Source organism: Halichoerus grypus, chromosome 8, assembly GCF_964656455.1.
Source record: "Halichoerus grypus chromosome 8, mHalGry1.hap1.1, whole genome shotgun sequence".
NCBI classification, from domain to species: domain Eukaryota; kingdom Metazoa; phylum Chordata; class Mammalia; order Carnivora; family Phocidae; genus Halichoerus; species Halichoerus grypus.
The window spans coordinates 40,672,828-40,691,526 of record NC_135719.1 but is presented as its reverse complement, the minus strand read 5'-3'; the positions used below and the strand labels follow the sequence as shown (position 1 = coordinate 40,691,526).

The 18,699-nt window shown below is 46.8% G+C and overlaps 1 protein-coding gene across 7 annotated transcripts; it reads right to left on the bottom strand.

Moving 5' to 3' along the window:
* Positions 1-977: 977 nt before the first annotated feature.
* On the bottom strand, positions 978-7,019 carry FAM219B (family with sequence similarity 219 member B). 7 transcript variants are annotated; one of them, XM_036104856.2, is made up of 5 exons: positions 6,568-6,870; positions 6,271-6,358; positions 5,488-5,565; positions 5,027-5,075; positions 978-3,544 (listed from the first exon to the last, which is right to left on the bottom strand). In XM_036104856.2, the coding sequence occupies exons 1-5, from the start codon at positions 6,779-6,781 to the stop codon at positions 3,380-3,382; spliced, it is 594 nt and encodes a 197-aa protein (XP_035960749.1). In that variant the 5' UTR covers positions 6,782-6,870; the 3' UTR covers positions 978-3,379. The 7 variants fall into 7 exon arrangements, 6 of the variants coding, with proteins under 6 accessions (XP_035960749.1, XP_035960748.1, XP_035960747.1 ...); XM_036104855.2 differs by having other exon boundaries at positions 978-3,547; positions 6,568-6,868; XR_013450396.1 differs by having other exon boundaries at positions 3,409-3,547; positions 4,787-5,075; positions 6,568-7,018.
* Between the last annotated feature and the right edge of the window lie 11,680 nt (positions 7,020-18,699).

Sequence of the window (18,699 nt, the reverse complement as noted above, 5' to 3'; positions counted from 1 at the left end):
TGATCGAGCCCTTCCTGGATGTCAGTTTTTGCTTTAATTGCTGCTTCCAACGGCTCCCCGGGGTGGGTCTGTATGGAGCCTTTTATAGGAACATACGGGAGGGGCAGCCAGCCTCAGCTGTAGCGCGGAGCTTGGAGGCTGACCTCGGGTCCTACAGATGTGGAAGGTGAATCTAAAGACAGGTAGTCAGGGCAAGATTCCTAAGTGTTCTCAGGTGGCCTCAGGGCAGGGATCAGCAAGCTAAGGCCAGCAGGCTGGATCGAGCCACAGCCATCATTTACATTCTGTCCCGCAGCTTTCGGGCTGCAGTGGCAAAATGTTACAGATGCACTGGCCCTTCACAGAGAAAGTCTGTCAGCCACTTCTTTAGAACACGTTCAGTCATTATACATACGGGGATTCGGGGACAGGACGACCCCATTTGTGTTGTGAAGAGAAACCTAGCTACATTTTCTAAAATGGCAGAAAGTATATAGGACATCTCCTCGCCCTGTGCCTACCCTCTGCAGGAGGCGGCACAGCTGTCTGAGATCCTGTCACCCCAGACTAAGCAGAGCCGCAGGCTGTTCACTCCTTCCTGTGGAGTAAGGGTTTAGACTGGCACAAAAGGATCTTTCCGGGCTGCTGCCCATTCTAGACCCCCTGCACAAGGGAAATCCAGGAAACTACCTTCAAAAAAGTTCTGGCCAATCTGTTCTGCGGTTTTTTTGGCCTCCAAATTTTGTTCAACTAAAAAACAAAAGATGACCTGGAAAAACAAAGGGTCTGCCAAAAGAAATGCCATCTAAAGAGAAATGCTACAAAGGTGTGCTCCCTCCAATGATGCAGGCCTGAAAATGATGCCCACTGGGAATAGCAGGGAGAGGGAGATCCTAGGAGGAATGACCACAGCTGGGGCTGTTAGGCGTTTCATTTCAGAATCAGAGGGCTGTGGTCTAGGCCTTGCTTAAAATCCTATTGCAACACAGAGACAGCTCAACTAGCATGATTGTATTTATTCTTAGAAACTTCCAGAGCTGTAGAAGCCTAAGCCAAGAGTTCTGTACTGTGTAAACACCATACACATACTCCCCTCTGTGAGGTTAACTGTGAATACACCCCTCTCTCCCCAGGACACTGTCACCTGCAGAATACCTAGCACTCTGAATTAAGGCACTTTGGCCCTAGGCACCTTGATGCCTTTACTGGTGACATTTTAGCCTGGGACCTCTCGCCCTAAACAACAGACCATTCCTACCCTGCCTAGCTGCCCTGTTCCTCCAAATTTCCCCATAAAGATAATGCCTTCCGCACGGAGTCAGCCAGTTCTGGAACATCCTCTCCAGGATCAGTGTTTACTTATAAAGTAACAACCATCTGGGGGCCTCGGTCTTGGGGTCCTGCTGCCACCTTCACCCACAGCTGCTGCTAAATGCTCAGGCTATTCTGTCCTGTCCAGTTCCCCCACACATAATGTGGCCCCACACGGCTCCCTGCTACCACCACCGTCTCTCTACACTGCCCCGCATCTGTGCCCTCTCTTCATGTGCACTTCGGCACCTCTGCAGAAACCAGAAAGGCCTGAAAATAGTCTCATGGAGGGGCGAGGGGTTCGGGATGAAGATGTTCTTCTGTCTTCCCTGCCCGCAGGCGTGGGCACCAAGCGCTCAGCAGGTGAGGCACCGTGTGGCACTGCAGAGTCCCACTCCTGGAACAGCCTGCGTCCCTGATGCCCCAGACCCCAACCTGAGGTGCCCGTGGCCTCTGTCCCATCTCCCTCCTGTGATGCTGCTAGATTCTAAAATGTTAACCACAGCCCCCTGGGTGTCATATATTCTTAACTTTTAGATTTGCCAGCAGCACCAAGACAGAGGCCAATCAAGCACTGACAGATTACCCTCGTCATCTGACAAGGTCTTTTTAACTGACCTTCTCAGCCTTCCAGTCACCTCATTGGGTAAAACAAGAGTCCATGTGATCCCTCATTCCTCTAGAGGCCACAGGACATCAAATAAATCACCAGATCAGGCACTTCCCATGTGGGGCCCACACCCCAACCCTAACTACCACGCCCCTCAGGCTGGGAACCGTGTCCACACTCCTCCAGTCCTCGCCACGGCTCTAGGTGGGGCCAAAAAAAGGAACCACTGAAAACCATTCTAGAGAGGACTGGTAGAGCAAGATACCGTCGGGGGTGGGGTGAACTAGCACGGTCACTGGGGAGATGATGCCTGTCTCAGCTGTGTTCACACTGAGGGCTGAGGCGGGGTTGCCCCAGAGGTTTACTGTAAAGCCCAATCCTCAGTATCTGCGGGGAGGCCCATGCTGGAGCGAAGAGAAGCCCTCTGCAATGGGCGATTATCTCCTCAGGCAGGGGCCCTGGGAGCTGGCACACGTCCCTCCCCCGCATGCTGGCATGCTGGCATGCTGGCATGTAGGATGTACAGCCCACACCGCTGTGCCATACACTTCTCACCCATCGCTATTCTCAAGTTTCAAAAGCTAAATAGGAAGGCACCTGACCGCTCCCTGCAGCTCCCTCTGCTGGTCACCCAAACCTGCAGGCTTCTGGGGCGAACTCCAGTCCCTTCACCCAACCTTTACACTCAAAGACTGGGTGTTGAACTAGCTAAGACTAAGACAAGAAAAGACAAATAAATAAATATGTACATAGTGGAGCAATTTTTCTCTAACTAGGGGTGGGCTGACCACAGTCACTAAACCCACCCAGTTTGAGCCAGTTGGGGATGCTCTGGGTCCAGGGATTCTGGAAGCCTTGATCCTGCTGTGCCATCAAGCAGCGGGCTGTATTCCCTGCCAGTGCCAAACAGGTGCAAGGGGAAGAGAGCCAAAGGGCCTTGCTTTATGCATTCTTGAGGGTCCCATTGTGGAGCCAGGAAGACGGAGCATTACGGAATTTCTTAAACTGGTCCCAAATAGTTCAGCTAGTTTCCAAAGACTCCCAGCTGCGAGCCATAAAATGCTATTTTCTGCTTCCATACAACACCGTCCAGCATAGCCCAGGCACAAAAGCTCTTTCTCCCTCCATTGAGCAGGACAAATACCAGTCAAGATGTCTGCAAGATTTCCTTAGCCAACTCTGTCATCACAAGCATCAGGATTCCTCTGTTCCTGCCCTTATTAAAGTGGTTTTTCCAAACTCTGCTCTAATAGCAGAGGAAAACTGCAGAATTCCACCTGTCACCCTATGGCCCAGATGGGGGCCTCTGGCCTGAGAAGCACCAGGTAAGGCATAACTGCAGGTCATTGACCTTCCCAGAGAGTCAGTGCCGCCAGTGATTCTGGGGCTCAAAGCAGTCCCCACTGCACTCTGTGACCTAAGAAGGGCCAACAGGGCTCTGCAGGCATGGTGAGCAGGGCCCATCTTAGGGGGTTATGTCTACTGGAGGGTACAGGAGGAAGAGTCCCCAAGACAGCACCAGCAGCAGGAGCACGTTGAAGAGGCCATAGGCTTGGGAGGAATGAGGTCCAAGTCCTCATCATCTGGAATCTCATCCAGGTGATACCCATCCTGGAGCAGCTGCCGGCTCACATCCTGGTTCACCTGCTAAGAGCAGAAGAGGAGAGAACTATAAGCCAGGTGGCAAAGCAGAAATAACTGCTGCCCAAAGGGCAGACCTACATTCCCTTACCAGAGCTTCCTGTCCACGCTCCACCCTCAGGCCAACTCCACGCATCACTGGACTACATGAGGAAGTGCCCCCACCCAGCAATGAGGGGCCCCAAGCAGCCCGAGCCAGTACTGTCCAGGCTGCAGTGTCACTAACCCCCGGGGGAGCTGTTCTCACTAAAGAATCCTAAGGCATCTGATGTAAATATCAGATTCCACATTACATTTGAAAGTCAATGGCCTGACCCGCTGGTCCCTGTAAAGGCTGAAGAATATGGGACAACGATACCAGAACAATGGGGTAGAAGATGAGTTATGTAGGAACAGGGTGGGGAGCAGCTTTGTCCGCACTGCCGGTTAAACACGTTAGCCTTTATGCCAGCAGAGCTTGCTCCCTGCAAAGTGGAACCTGTCAGCCTCGCTTTACCAGTTCCGCTGAGCAGAAGAAACAGGAGATTGGGAATAGCATAGGACTTTCTCTGGCTCCTGGCTAATTTTTCTTTTCTTAGTTTTAACAATCTCAGGCACCCAGATATTCAAGGAGGATAAAATTTACAAACTGCTTCTATTCTCTTTGGCAGACACTCGGGGTGTGGCCAAGGGTTTCCAGAACAAGGAAAAAATACCAGTGGCGTACAGTCATGTCTCCAGCACTCTGCCTCTATCTAAGGCAGTAAGCTACACATGACAGATCTTTCCGTCCCTGTGTCTCCGTCTGGGACCGTCACTCTGGAAATGTGTGCAAAAGGCCAGCCCACTGGTATCTCAGTCTGAGCTCCCATTGATGGAACAACTGAAGGAACACAAGTTGTTTGGCCTGGAAGAAAGCAAGCTTGGTGGAGAATGGCCAGGGGAGAGACAGGAATGCTGATCTCAGATAAAAGACAATCAAAGGAAGGGACACTAGAATTACTGGGTGACACTGGAGGGCAGGCCTAGGACCACTGAGTCCATCCTGCAGGAGACATTTCAAATTAATAAGGAAGACTTCTCTAAGAGCTACCTGACGAAGGAATTTGTGTGTGTGTGTGTGTGTGTGTGTGTGTTAGAATAAGGGCAGGCAGCAGGGCTTCTTGGAGGGAGTGAGTACCCAGTTACAAGAAGCATTCAAGCAAGCAGAGGCTGGTAAACACTTAGGTGGGATTTTTCAAGAGGATTCCTTTTCTAAGTGGTCACCTGCGCTAGAAGACTTATGAGGTCCTTTCAGCCCTAAGGGTCTATGGTCTCTTGGATTTTCAACAGCTTTCCTCAGACACCTATACCTCTGCTGGGGGAGCAGGGCAGAATAGAAGATTGGAGAACAGACCGGAAGTCTGGCACAGTGCCGTGCATACAGCAGGCACAAGACAAGCATTTGGTAGTGGCGGTGACGCTGCCTGCAGCCTGGCCCCGTGCAGAAAGGCGCTCTGGACTTGCCTCTGCAGAGGAATACCCGGAGGAGTATCTGGATTCCAGCTCCCCATCACTAGGAGAAGAGGAAAACAGTCAGTTCAGGGGGGTGCCTGTGGAGCCCAGCTGCAAATGGCAAGGTGGAGAGCATGCAAGGGGGTCTGGAGGACTTGTGAGACAAAGACCATCACAGAACTCAAGCCCAGAACCTGTCATGAGTACCACTGACTCGTTCTATTGGCTCTAGTAGGGACGGGGTCACTGTCACTAACAGTGAAGATATAACAGGGGAGGAGGATTCCCCCACACAAGGTTAGTGTTCCAAATCGAAGAGCAGCATGATCACCTGAGTCCTCTAACCAAGCTATCCTGGGAAGGGATAATGCTCTGAAGAAGACAGCTCTGGAACATGCATGAAGGGTCTTGGAAGAGATCTGCAGTTTTACCCAGGTCACTCCCCAAGGGATATTCTCCAGGAGAGCACTCACCTGTCAGAGTCGAGGGACACCAGGTTTTCATCTGGACTCTGACTAAGGGCAGTATAGCCCTTGTTAAACTTCACTGACCTGAGAGGAGATGGGGAAGAGACCAAGCATAGATAAAGCAACATTTCACAGGGAAAGCCAGAGTCCTTGCTCTTATGGAAAAAGAACTGACTGTAGTACTCCTGTCTTGCCTTCTACCTGTCACACAGCCACCGCTGCCTGCCCTGTATCTGGCTACAGCCACTGGGAATATGCACTTCCCCACACCACTCCCCCTACTGCTCCTGAGGAAACACCTACTCTTTCGAGTACGCGAAAGCTCCCCCACTTCACCTTACTTTAACCAGAGAACAGAAAAACTGCAAGTCCTGGGGCAAATCTCTTCTTCACCTCTCTTGAGTTTGAGCTCTTATCTATAAGAGGCGCTGGATAAGGTCCTATCCAGCCCTCAGAGTTTACCATTCTGTTGAAAAAGAAATACAGCACTGGCTGTTCCCACACCGCTTTCTATCCTCACTCCTAGGGAACCCAGCCACTGTGCTGCTCCCAGAGAATGATCCCATGCACTGACAAAACTGTTATTCCAAAGCCATTTCCTTGACATCATTACATCCTTAAAGGAAAAGAAAAGGTCATTCCTCTTCCCATTTTAAAATAGTGAAAAAGACGGGTTGGCGTCAGGTGAATCACTAGCTTGGTCTTAAAACGTGAGAGCTCTTGTCTCCCAGCCCGAGGACCAAGGCCTTTTCTGGGAACTGCTTGCACAGAGGTGGCGCCTGCTGAGACCTTTTCGCTGAAGAGTCAGGGCGGTTCGGCGAGGCCCCCAGCATGCCTTTTCTCCGCAGAACAGCCTTGGCCAGGTCCCGGTGCTTCTCTGGAAGTCAAAGGGCCCGGGTCAGCGGGGTCTTCCCCACTCTGCCGTGTCTCCCAAACGCCAGGAGCCCCCTCTCTCCGAACAGATTTTCGGGGACGCGAGCGGGCTGCAGCTGCCCCTTCGGGGTCGCCCCTGCAGGGCTCCGGAGCCTGCCCAGGGGACCAGGTAGCCCGCCCAGGCAGAGACACCCCCCATCGGGCCGCACTCACGCAGCTTGGCCTGAATGGAAGGCGCGCGCGTCACCATGTACGGTCCCCTCTTCTCCACAACCGCCGGGGGCCGCTCCCCCAATAGGGGGACTCCACTGCCGCTTCGCCCGAAGGGCAGCCCCGCAGCTCCCGCTGCGCAGTCCGGGGTCCCGCCGGGCCGGGGTCCCGGGGTAGACGTCCGTACCCCGGACCCGCTGGAATCCGCGGTCGCCATGCTCCGGCGACGGCCCGCCGCGACGCAGATCCCCGCCTCTTGGCTTACGAGTCGTGGGCAGGGAGGGAGGCGGTCTCTTCCGAGAAGGATGGAGACGCGCAGGCGCGGGCCTTATCCGCCTTCTCCGTCCAAGCTTTCCGGCCCCGCCTGCCGTGGGGATAGCACAATTGTTCCGCACTGCCTGGGTCTGGGTACTTTCAGTTCCGGCTTTTGAGATACACCGCTGTACTTATAGTCGGCCGGAACCCGGGCATGTCGAGGCCAGTTCTGGCTCCAGTGGGAAGAAAATACCGATATTTATGCATGTGCGCGCGCTGGGCGGAGCCCTTTCCCCCCACCCCCGCGGCGCGCACTCGCTCTCCGCAGTGTCTCCGCGTGGGTCAACTCGCCACATCCCGAGCTCCCAAAGGCGAGCCCTGGAGAACCTGGGTTGAACCCAAAAGAGCTGTATGAGGAAAGGAGATATTAAGCGCCCTTCTCCAGAAAAAGAAACAGGTCGGAGAGGTTCAAGGCCTTTGAGCCGGTCAGACACTAGAGGCATTGCCTGGGCTGATCCATCTAACGTCAAACCCCCGTTACTTCCAACACTATTTGGTGCGCGACTCTCTCTAGCCTTCAAGTTTGCACATTTTAAAATGGAGCCAACATCACTGCCCGCCGTATAGCGAAAAATAAGTGCAAAACAGGCTGTGGAAAGAAGGATGAAAGTGCACTGAGTCTGTGTGTGGCAGGGCACGGAGATGTCATGGCTCTTGACTTCTCTGGCCCCCAAGGGATGTGCTTGTGACTGGCTAGAAAGAAGCTCCAGATCCTTGTAGGAATTGCCGAATCTCATGAGGCCGCCAGGGGCTAATTGACTGGCCTCCACAGGGTAGATCAACAATATGCAATTTTGAGTCCCCAGGGCCACCCAAACAGTTGAGCAGTACTATGCCTTAAGCAGGATAGGAAAAAAAATTTAGGACTGGAAAAATCAGAAGCACAGAGGAACGTTAACTATTTTGGTGGATTCCACCCTTTAAAAAAAAATTGTTTATTTTAGATAGAGCACGAGCACGAGGGGCAGAGGGAGAGGGAGAACCCCAAGTAGACTCCCTGCTGAGCGCAGAGTGAGAAGCAGGCCGATCCCACAACCCTGAGATCATGACCGAGTGGAAACCAAGAGTCCTTCGCTTAACCGACTGTACCACCCAGGAGCCTGGACCCCCGTTTTAGACGTCCAGAAACAGCAATTTCATATGGCTCAACTTTTTTTTTTTTTTGAAAGTAGGCTCCAGGCCAAGGGTGGAGCGCATCTAGGGGTTTGAACTCAGGACCCTGAGACAAAGACCTGAACCGAAATCAAGACTCCACCCCCCTTAATGGACTGAGCCACCCAGGTGCCCCCATATGGCTCAATCCTCATGACTTCCCAGTGTAGCCGGTTGTTATTCCTATTAGGCAAGTGAGGCTTTGACTTGGTCAAATTCACCAGTTAAGTGGGAACGCTGGGATTTGAATCCAGCTCCCTGTGGACTCCAAAGACATGTTTTTCTCATGGTTATGCTGCCTGTTAAACTGATGGGGACTTCACCAAGGGCCAAAGAAAATGTGACCAGAACCCACACGATGTCACAAAGTCTCCAGGAACTTGTAGCAAGAGTGTGAGTGCCCTCATTCATGCCCCTCCTAGATCTCCCATCATTAATGCTCAGTTAATTACTATGTGATTGAACAGGTTCTGCCACTTACTAGCCAGGTATTTAACTTCTTTATATCTCCATTTCTTTAGCAGAGAAATGGAGATAATAACAGTACCTATCCAACAGAATTGTGAGGTTAAATTGTAAAGTGCTCGGAATGGCACCTCGCATATAAGAGCTCAAGATATGTAACTTTAATGGGGGAACATGCAACTCTTGATCTCAGGGTTGTAAATTCAAGCCCCTGGGTGGGTGCAGAGATTACTTAAAATCTTTAGGAAAAAAAAAAGTAACCTTACAAAACTTAGTGTTCTAGGAACTTAGTGTTTATTCTCACTTGGCTTTACGCTTCCCAAGGGTGGACTGCCTTGTTTATTTTGTAACTCTAGTTTTGATCCCTTTCACCTATTTGCCACACCCTGGCAACCACCAATCTGTTGTCTGTATCTATGAGCTTGGTGTTTTTGTTTGTTGCTTTTATTTATTTTTTTTAAAGATTTTATTTATTTGAGAGAGAGAGCATGAGCTGGGGGAGGGGCAGAGGGAGAAGCAGACTCCCCGCTGAGTGGGGAGCCCAATGCGGGGCTCAATTCCAGGACCCTGGGATCATGACCTGGGCCAAAGGCAGACCCTTAACTGACTGAGCCACCCAGGCTATTTTTATTTTTTTAAGTAATCTCTGCACCCAATGTGGGGCTCAAACTTAGCACCCTGAGATCAAGAGTCACATGCTCTACTAAGCTAGTCTAGTGCCCCTGTTTGTTTTTTAATTCCACATATGAGATCATACAATATTTGTCTCTTGGTCCAACTTATTTCACTTAGCATAATGCCCTCTCAGGGCTCCATCCATGTTGTTGCAAATGGCAAGATTTCATTCTTTTTATGACTGAATAGTATTCTATTCTATACATATGCCATATTTTCTTTATCCATTCATCCATCGATGGACACTTAGGTTGTTTCCATATCTTGGCTATTATAAATAATGCTGCGGTGAACATGGGGGGGTGGTGCATATATCTTTTCAGATTAGTGTTTTCATTGTCTTTGGATAAAAACCCAGAAGTGGAATTGCTGGATCATACAGGAGTTCTATTTTTAATTTTTTGAGGAAAACTCTATACTGTTCTTCATAGTGGCTGCACCAGTTTGCATCCCCACATGAGGGTTCTTTTCTCCACATCCTTGCCAACACTTGTTACTTCTTGTCTTTTTGAGAATAGCCATTCTAACAGGTGTAAGGTGGAAATCTCTCTAAGGTTTTGATTTGCATTTCCCTGATTAGTGATTTGAGCACCTTTTCATGTGCCTATTGGCCATCTGTATGCCTTCTTTGGAAAATTGTCTATTAGGGTCCTCTACCCATTTTTTAATTAGAGAGAGTGTGAATGAGAGGGGAGGGGCAGGGGGAGAAGGAGAGAGAGAATCTCAAGCAGGCTCCTAGCTCAACGTTGGAGCCCAACACAGGGCTCGATCCCACGACCCTGAGATCATGACCTGAGCTGAAATCAAGAGTTGGACACTTGGGGCGCCTGGGTGGCTCAGTCGGTTAAGCACTGCCTTCGGCTCAGGCCATGATCCCAGGGTCCTGGGATCAAGCCCGGCATCGGGCTCCCTGCACAGTGGGAAGCCTGCTTCTCCCTCTCCCTCTGCCTTCTGCTCTGCCTGTCTGTGCTCTCTCTCTGTCAAATAAATAAATAAATAAATAAATAAATAAATAAATAAATAAAAAAGAGTTGTACACTTAACCTAGTCACCCAGGGACCCCATTTTCTGTCCACTTTTATTTTTTATTTATTTTTAAAGATTTTATTTGTTTATTTGACAGAGACACAGCGAGAGAAGGAACACAAACAGGGGGAGTGGGAGAGGGAGAAGCGGGTTTCCCATGGAGCAGGGAGCCCAATGCGGGGCTTGACCCCAGGACCCTGGGATCATGACCTGAGCCGAAGGCAGACACTTAACGAAGACTGAGCCACCCAGGGGCCCCTGTCCACTTTTAAATCAGATATTTTTTTCTTTCTTTCTTTCTTTTTTTTTGCTATTGAGTTGTATGAGTTCTTCATATATTTCAGGTATTCACTCATTGTCAGATAAAATATTTGCAAAGATTTCTCATTCAATAGGTTGCCTTTTCATTTTGTTGATGGTTTTCTTTACTGTTCAGCTTTTTAAAAAAGTTGTTTTTTTTTTTTAATTTTAGAGAGCACACACACACCCATGAGCAGGAGGAGGGGCAGAGGGAGAGGGAGAGAATGTCAAGCAGACTCCCTGCTGAGCGTGGAGCCCAACGCAGGGCTCAATCTCACAATCCTGAGATCATGACCCAAGCCGAAATCAAGAGTCAGATGCCTGACTGAGCCACCCAGGCACCCGCTGTTCTGCTTTTTAGTTTGATGTAGTTCCATTTATTTTTGCTTTTGTTGCCTTTGCTTTTGGAGTCAGATCCAAAAATCATCAACAAGACCAGTGTCAAGGAGCTTACTGCCAATGTTTTCTTCTATGAGTTTTATAGTTTCAGGTCTTACATTCAAGTCTTTAATCCATTTTGAGTTAATTTTTGTGTATGGTGTAAGATAGTAGTCTGGTTTCATTCTTTTGAGTGTGGCTGTCCGGTTTTTCTCAACACCATTTATTGAAGAGACTGTCCTTTCCTCACGGTATATTCTTGTCTCCTTTGTTGTAACTTAGTTGACCATACATATGTGGGTTTATTTCTGGGCTCTCTATTGTGTTCTATTGACCTAGAATGTTTTTATGCCAATACCATACTGTTTTGATTACTACAGCTTTGAAATATAGTTTGAAATCAGGGAGCAGGTTGCCACCAACTTTGTTCTTTCTCAAGATTGCTTCAGCTAGGGGCGCCTGGGTGGCTCAGTCGTTAAGCGTCTGCCTTCGGCTCAGGTCATGATCCCAGGGTCCTGGGATTGAGCCCCGTATCGGGCTCCCTGCTCTGCGGGAAGGCTGCTTCTCCCTCTCCCACTCCCTCTGCTTGTATTCCCTCTCTTGCTGTGTCTCTGTCAAATAAATAAATAAAATCTTTAAAAAAAAAAAAAAAAAGATTGCTTTAGCCATTCAGGGTCTTTTGTGGTTTCATACTTATTTTAAGATGCTTTGTTCTATTTCTGTGAAAAATGCCGTTGGGATCTTGGGAGGGATTGCATTGAATCTATAGATTGCTTTGGGTAGTATGTACATTTTAACAATATTAATTCTTTCAATCCATGGGCATGGTATATCTTTCCATTTGTGTCTTATTCAATTTCTTTCATTAAAGTCTTGCAGTTTTCAGAAAGTTTTCACCTCCTTTGTTCCTAGGTATTTTGTTTTTGAAGCAATTGTAAATGGGATTGTTTTCTTTCTGATAGTTGTTAGTGTATAGAAACAACAGATTTTTGTATATTGATTTTGTATCCTGCAACTTTACCAAAATCATTCATTAGTTCTAGCAGATTTTGTTGGGAGTCTTTAGGATTATCTATATAGAATAGATCATCTTAAAATAGTGACAGTTTTACTTCTACTTTCCCATATGGATGCCTTTTATTATTGGTCTGGCTAGGACTTCCAATACTGTGTTGAATAAAAGTAGAGTGGACATCCTTGTCTTGTTCCTGATCTTACTTTCAGCTTTTCACTTTTGAGTGTGATGTTAGCTGCAGGCTTGTCATATATGGCCTTTATTATGTTGAGGTACGTTCACTCTAGACACACCTTGTTGAGGTTTTATCATATATAGATCTTGAATTTTGCCAGATGCTTTTCCTGCATCTGTTGAAATGATCACATAATTTTTATCCTTAATTTGTTACTGTGGTCTATCAGGTTGATTGTGATTTGCAGACGTCGAATCTCCTTGCATCCCTGGAATAAATCTCACTTGATCATGGAATATGATCCTTTTAATGTATTCTTAAATTCAGTTTGCTAATATTTTGTTGAGGATTTCTGCATCATGTTCATCGAGAGTTAATTTTTCCATCCATGAGCATGGTATATCTTTCCATTGTGTCTTATTCAATTCAATCCTGCTACTTCCCTCTGAAACTCTTCACATCTCACGTTTCGTACTCTAACCTTTGACTTCTCCCATTATTGGTAGAGCAGATAACTACATGAATCTGCGGGTCTTTTGTGAGGTCCCAGGTCACCAGCTTCACTTTCATCCCCACATTAATTCATGTCATTTCCTTCCAGGGAAGATTTATTTCCCAATCCTCACAACATCCTTATGTGGCACTATCATACCCATTTCACATATGTGTAAGGAAAGTGAAGTGAGGGTCACAGGGATTAACTGATCTGCCGAAGACCACAAAGTTGTAGAGGTGAGGGTTGAATCCTTATCTGCTTCAAAAGCCTGTCCTGTTTTTGTACCAGTCAGGTGTGTGCGTTTAATGTTATAGACTGAATTTTATCCAACCCCAACCCCCATTCATATGTTTAAGTTCTAACCCCCCAGTGTAACAGTTGAGAGATAAAGCCTTTAAGTGATTAAATGAGGTCATAAGGGTGGGGCCCTAATCCAATAGGACTGGTATCTTTATTAGGAAGACACACCAGGGATGTACCACAGAGAAAAAAGCCCCATTTCTTCATTTTATTATTACATTATTGTCTCCCATCAGCTGATGGGTAAATATACAAAGATGCTAGGACATACTGACATCACATCCATCTTGAGGGGATCTAACTGGAATTTCACATCATCTGTGTAGTATTCTTTTTAATTTTTATTTATTTTTTAAAAAAGGTTTTATTTATTTGAGAGACAGCATGAGCAGAGGGAGGGGAAAAGGGAGAGGGAGAAGCACACTCCCCGCTGAGTGTGGAGCCCAAGGCAGGGCTGAATCCCAGGGCCCTAAGATCATGACCTGGGCTGAAGTCAGACACTTCACCACCCAGGCGCCCCTTAATTTTTAATTTTTTTAAGTAATCTCTACACCTAATGTGGGGCTCAAACTCACAACCCTGAGAGTCACACATTACTGACTGAGCCAGCCAGGCACCCCTTATCTGTGTAGTATTCTTGCCAAAAATGTTTAACTGGATTTTAATCATGAGGAAACAAGAGTGCAGACTGTAAGGCATTCTACACCACCACTGGCCTGAACTCTTCAGAAAAATTGACTGTATATATCTTATGGCAAACTTCTTGAAATATATTAACAGTATTGTGGTAATGTAGGAAGAGAAAGTCCTTATTTTAAGATATCTGCTTAAGTATTTAGGGGTAAAATGCTATGTCTGCAATTTACTTTCAAATGGTTGAGGAAGGGGCGCCTGGGTGGCTCAGTTGTTAAGCGTCTGCCTTTGGCTCAGGTCATGATGCCAGGGTCCTGGGATCGAGCCCCGCATCGGGCTCCCTGCTCAGTGGAGGGCCTGCTTTTCCCTCTCCCACTCCCCCTGCTTGTGTTCCCTCTCTCGCTGTCTCTCTCTGTCAAATAAATAAATAAAATCTTAAAAAAAAATTGTTGAGGAAAAAAGTGTATATATACTAGGAATAAAACAAATGTAGCAAACTATTAATTAGTTTTTAATTTTTAAAAATAGAGAATAAGGAAAGAAAAAGCTCGAGACCCCATTCTGTTAGGGTAGAAGCCCCTTCCATCATCAAGCTTTGGAAGCATATTTTTCTTTAAACTGTGAACATTAATTATCATCTACTTCTTTTAGGTAGAACTAGGGTCCATTAAGCTAAAAGATAACCTGTTTTCTCCAGCATAGTAATCAATCAAATTTGATTTATAGACAGTGGGGTAATTGGCATGACAAAACAGGCATTTGATAGGAATAAGAGATTTATTAGATTTAGTCACCTCTGCCTCTTAGTAATAGTCCTATGATTCAGAAGTTTGCTTGCTTTGAAAATAATTTCCATTATTTTAGAATAGGGGTTGACAAACTTTTCCTGTAAATGGTCAGATAGAAATTTTTGACTTTGTGGACTTGTGGATATCTATCCCACCTACTCAGCTCTGCCACAGTACTGAAAAAGCAGCCATAGAAACCGCACAATGCAAGTGTACTTAATGCCACTGAACTACACACTTAAAAATGGTTAAGATGGCAAATTTTATGTTACGTGTTTTTAACCACAATTTTTTAAAAACTCAAAAAAACAGGGGTGCCTGGGTGGTGCAGTCGGTTAGGCATCTGACTTCTGGTTTCAGCTCAGGTCGTGATTTCAGAATCCTGAGATCAAGCACCATGCTCAGCATGGAATCTGCCTTAAGACTCCCTCTGCTCCTCCCCGCTGCACTTGCACATGCACTCCACTTTCTCTCAAATAAGTAAATCTTAAAAAAAAAAAAAAAAACTTAATGGGATGCCTGGGTGGCTCAGTTGGTTAAGCGTCTGCCTTCAGCTGAGGTCATGATCTCTGCTCAGTGGGCAGTCTGCTTCTCCCTCTGGCGGCTGCTCCCCCTGCTTGTGCGCGCTCTCCCTGACAAATAAATAAATAAATCTTTTTTTTTTTTTTTTTTTTAAGATTTTATTTAGGGGCGCCTGGGTGGCTCAGTCGTTAAGCATCTGCCTTCGGCTCAGGTCATGATCCCAGGATCCTGGGATCGAGCCCCACATCGGGCTCCCTGCTCCACGGGAAGCCTGCTTCTCCCTCTCCCACTCCCCCTGCTTGTGTTCTCTCTCTCGCTCTCTGTCAAATAAAGAAAGAAAATCTTTTTTTTTTTTTAAAGATTTATTTATTTATTTATTTATTTATTTATTTATTTGACAGAGGAGAGAGAGATAGAGAACACAAGCAGGGGGAGCAGCAGGCAGAGGGAGAGGGAAAAGCAGGCTCCCCGCTGAGCAGAGAGCCCGATGCGGGGCTCAATCCCAGGACCCCGGGATCATGACCTGAGCTGAAGGCAGACGTGCTTAACCAACTGAGCCACCCAGGCGCCCCATACATAAATAAAATCTTAAAAAAAAAAAAATAAAGATTTATTTGAGAGAGAGAGAGAGAGAGAGAGGGAACACAAGCAGGGGGAATGGGAGAGGGAGAAGTAGGCTCCCCGCTGGGCAGGGAGCCCGATGCGGGTCTCGAGCCCAGGACCCTGGGATCATGACCTGAGCCGAAGGCAGACGCTTAACGACTGAGCCACCCAGGCGCCCCTAAATAAATCTTAAAAAAACCTTAAAAAATAAAAACTCAAAAAGCAGCCATAGATAATATGCAAATGAGTATGTGGCAGTGTTCCAACAAAATCTTGCTTACAGGCAATGAATTTTGAATTTCATATAATTTCCTGTCACAAAATCTTTTTACTGATTTCCAACCATTTAAACATGTACAAAACAACTCTTAGCTTGTGGGCAGGAGAAAGACAGGTGATGGCCTTTGGCCCAAGGGCTATAGTTTGCCACCCTTATCTTGGAGATAAAGGAGATACACAGTGAGAGCAATTTATTTTTTTTAAAAAAAGATTTTATTTATTTGACAGAGAGAGGGCACAAGCAGGGGGAGCAGCAGAGGGAGAGGGAGAAGCAGGCTCTCCACTGAGCAGGGAGCCCAATGCGGGGCTGGATCCCAGGACCCTGGGATCATGCCCTGAGCCGAAGGCAGATGCTTAACCAACTGAGCCATCCAGGCGCCCCATTGAGAGCAATTTAAAAGGCAGTGCTCATTTCTGCAGTCTAAGGTACTGTTGTAACAAACTTTAAGGGGCCTAAAAGTTAGCATTTACAATAAACTTCGAGCACCCATCTGTTTCTAGTAGCACAAATGACTTACTTAGGCAAAAACAAAATTTAGAAATCTCAACAGAACTTAAGATGTAAAGAAAACAGGGGCGCCTGGGTGGCTCAGTTGTTAAGTGTCTGCCTTCGGCTCAGGTCATGATGCCAGGGTCCTGGGATCGAGCCCCGCATCAGGCTCCCTGCTCAGCGGGAGGCCTGCTTCCCCCTCTCCCACTACCCCTGCTTGTGTTCCTGCTTTAGCTGTCTCTGTCAAATAAATAAATAAATAAAATTTTCCAAAAAAAAGATGTAAAGAAAACAGTAACTTCCAGCTAGCTACCAATTCTTTCCAGCTCCATACGAAATCTCCAGTATGTTAAAGAAATGCCAACACTTTCTTTTTTCTTTTCTTTTTTTTTAAGATTTTATTTATTTGAGAGCGAGAATGAGAGAGAGAGCACATGAGAGGGGGGGAGGGTCAGAGGGAGAAGCAGACTCCCTGCCGAGCAGGGAGCCCGATGTGGGACTCGATCCCGGCACTCCAGGATCATGACCTGAGCTGAAGGCAGTCGCCCAACCAACTGAGCCACCCAGGCGCCCCCAACTTTCTTTACCACCATCTTTCCAATTACCCTCTTGTGACTTTTTTTTTTCCCTTAAAAAAGTCTGTCAGGGTGCCTGGGTGGCTCAGTTGGTTAAGCGACTGCCTTCGGCTCAGGTCATGATCCTGGAGTCCCTGGATCGAGTCCCGCATCGGGCTCCCTGCTCAGCAAGGAGCCTACTTCTCCCTCTAACCCTCCCCCCTCTCATGTACTCTCTCTCTCTCATTCTCGCTCTCTCAAATAAATAATCTTTAAAAAAAAAAAGATTTTTGTCTGTCAGAGAGAGCAAGAGAGTGAGCAAGCACAAGCAGGGGGATCAGCAGGCAGAGTGAGAAACAGGCTCCCCGCTGAGCAAGGAGCCTATTGTGGGACTCGATCCCAGGACCCTGGGATCACGACCTGAGCCTAAGGCAGACACTTAACCAACTGAGCCACCCAGGTGTCCCAGGACTCAATTATCAGGACTCCTCCCTCCTGCCTCAATTTCCTAAAATCACTTCTTCACCACCTCTAATTCAGCCACAAGTTCATTATAAAAGTCATCACCCAAGCTGAAACACCCAAACCATGGAATATTATGCCCCATTAAAAAGCAAGAGACAGATGTGTATTAATTGATATAGAAAACTGTCTACAATAGTATAGACCTAGCAAAGGGGAGATAAACAGGTTTGTAAAACAGCATGCAAAAGTATTACACATGCACAAAGGAGAAACATCTGGAAAGATGGGTCATCAGAATACTAGTAGTGGTTCTAACTGGGTGGGGAATTTCAGGTGTTTTATTCTTGTACTTTCATTGTTTCATGAACGTGTATCATCTTTAAAATGAGAAAACCCAGGAGCACCTGGGTGGTTCAGTCAGTTAAGCATCCGCTCTTGATTTTTTGGCTTCGGTCATGATCTCAGGGTTGTGGGATCCAGCCCCATGTCGGCTCAGCACTGGGCCTGCTTGAGATTCTCTCTCCCTCACCCGGACTTGTGTATTGTCCCTCGTGCTTTCCCTCCTCCCTCAAAAATAAATAAATAAACACATACATACATACACACACAAATAAAATAGAGAAAACCCAGTAAAGATATTTTTATTTTAAGGAAAAAAGACCACCACCAAAAATTCCTTAAAAAAAAAAAAAAAGTTTAAGACTTTATTGCAGTTGTGCCTAAATATACTTTGGAGATATTCCAAAATATTTATTTACAGATGAAATGACATGATACCTGAGATTTGATTCAAAATATTTGGAGGGGCGCCTGGGTGGCTCAGTTGGTTAAGCTGCTGACTCTTGATTTTGGCTCAGGTCATGATCTCAGGGTTTTGAGACTGAGCCCTCCATCGGGCTCTGCACTCAGCACAGAACCTGCTTGAAGATTCTTTCTCCCTCTGCTCCGCCTACCCTCTCTCTCTCTAATAAATAAATAGATCTTCAAAATATTTGGAGTGGCGGTAAATGAGGATATAGATGAAAAGTGTGGCCATGTACTAATAATTGCTGAAGTAGACCTGGGAGTACTACTCGTATCTTTGTAATGTTTGACATTTTCTATAAAAGTTACTCCTCTCTTTCCCTCTCAGTGTACCTGCTCCTGCAATTTCAGCCATTAGCCTACTTTACATTTGCCTCCAAATGGTCTTCCTTAGAAATCTCACTTTTTGCTGTTTCAAACCTTAAATTCTTTAGTCTTAGGCTCTTTTCAGAACTCTAGGCCTATCCTACCCACTGATGCCTATAATTTGACAGGTCCAGAATCAAATGTAGTACTTTTTTTTTTTTTTTTTTAAGATTTTAAGTAATCTCTACACCTAACTTGGGGCTCAAACTCACAACCCTGGGATCAAGAGTCATGTGCTCCACTAACTGAGCAGGCCAGGTGCCCCAAATGCAGTACTTTCTGAACCAAGCTCCTCTTTTTGCTGACTCCAATTGTCCCACAAATGGTACCATCA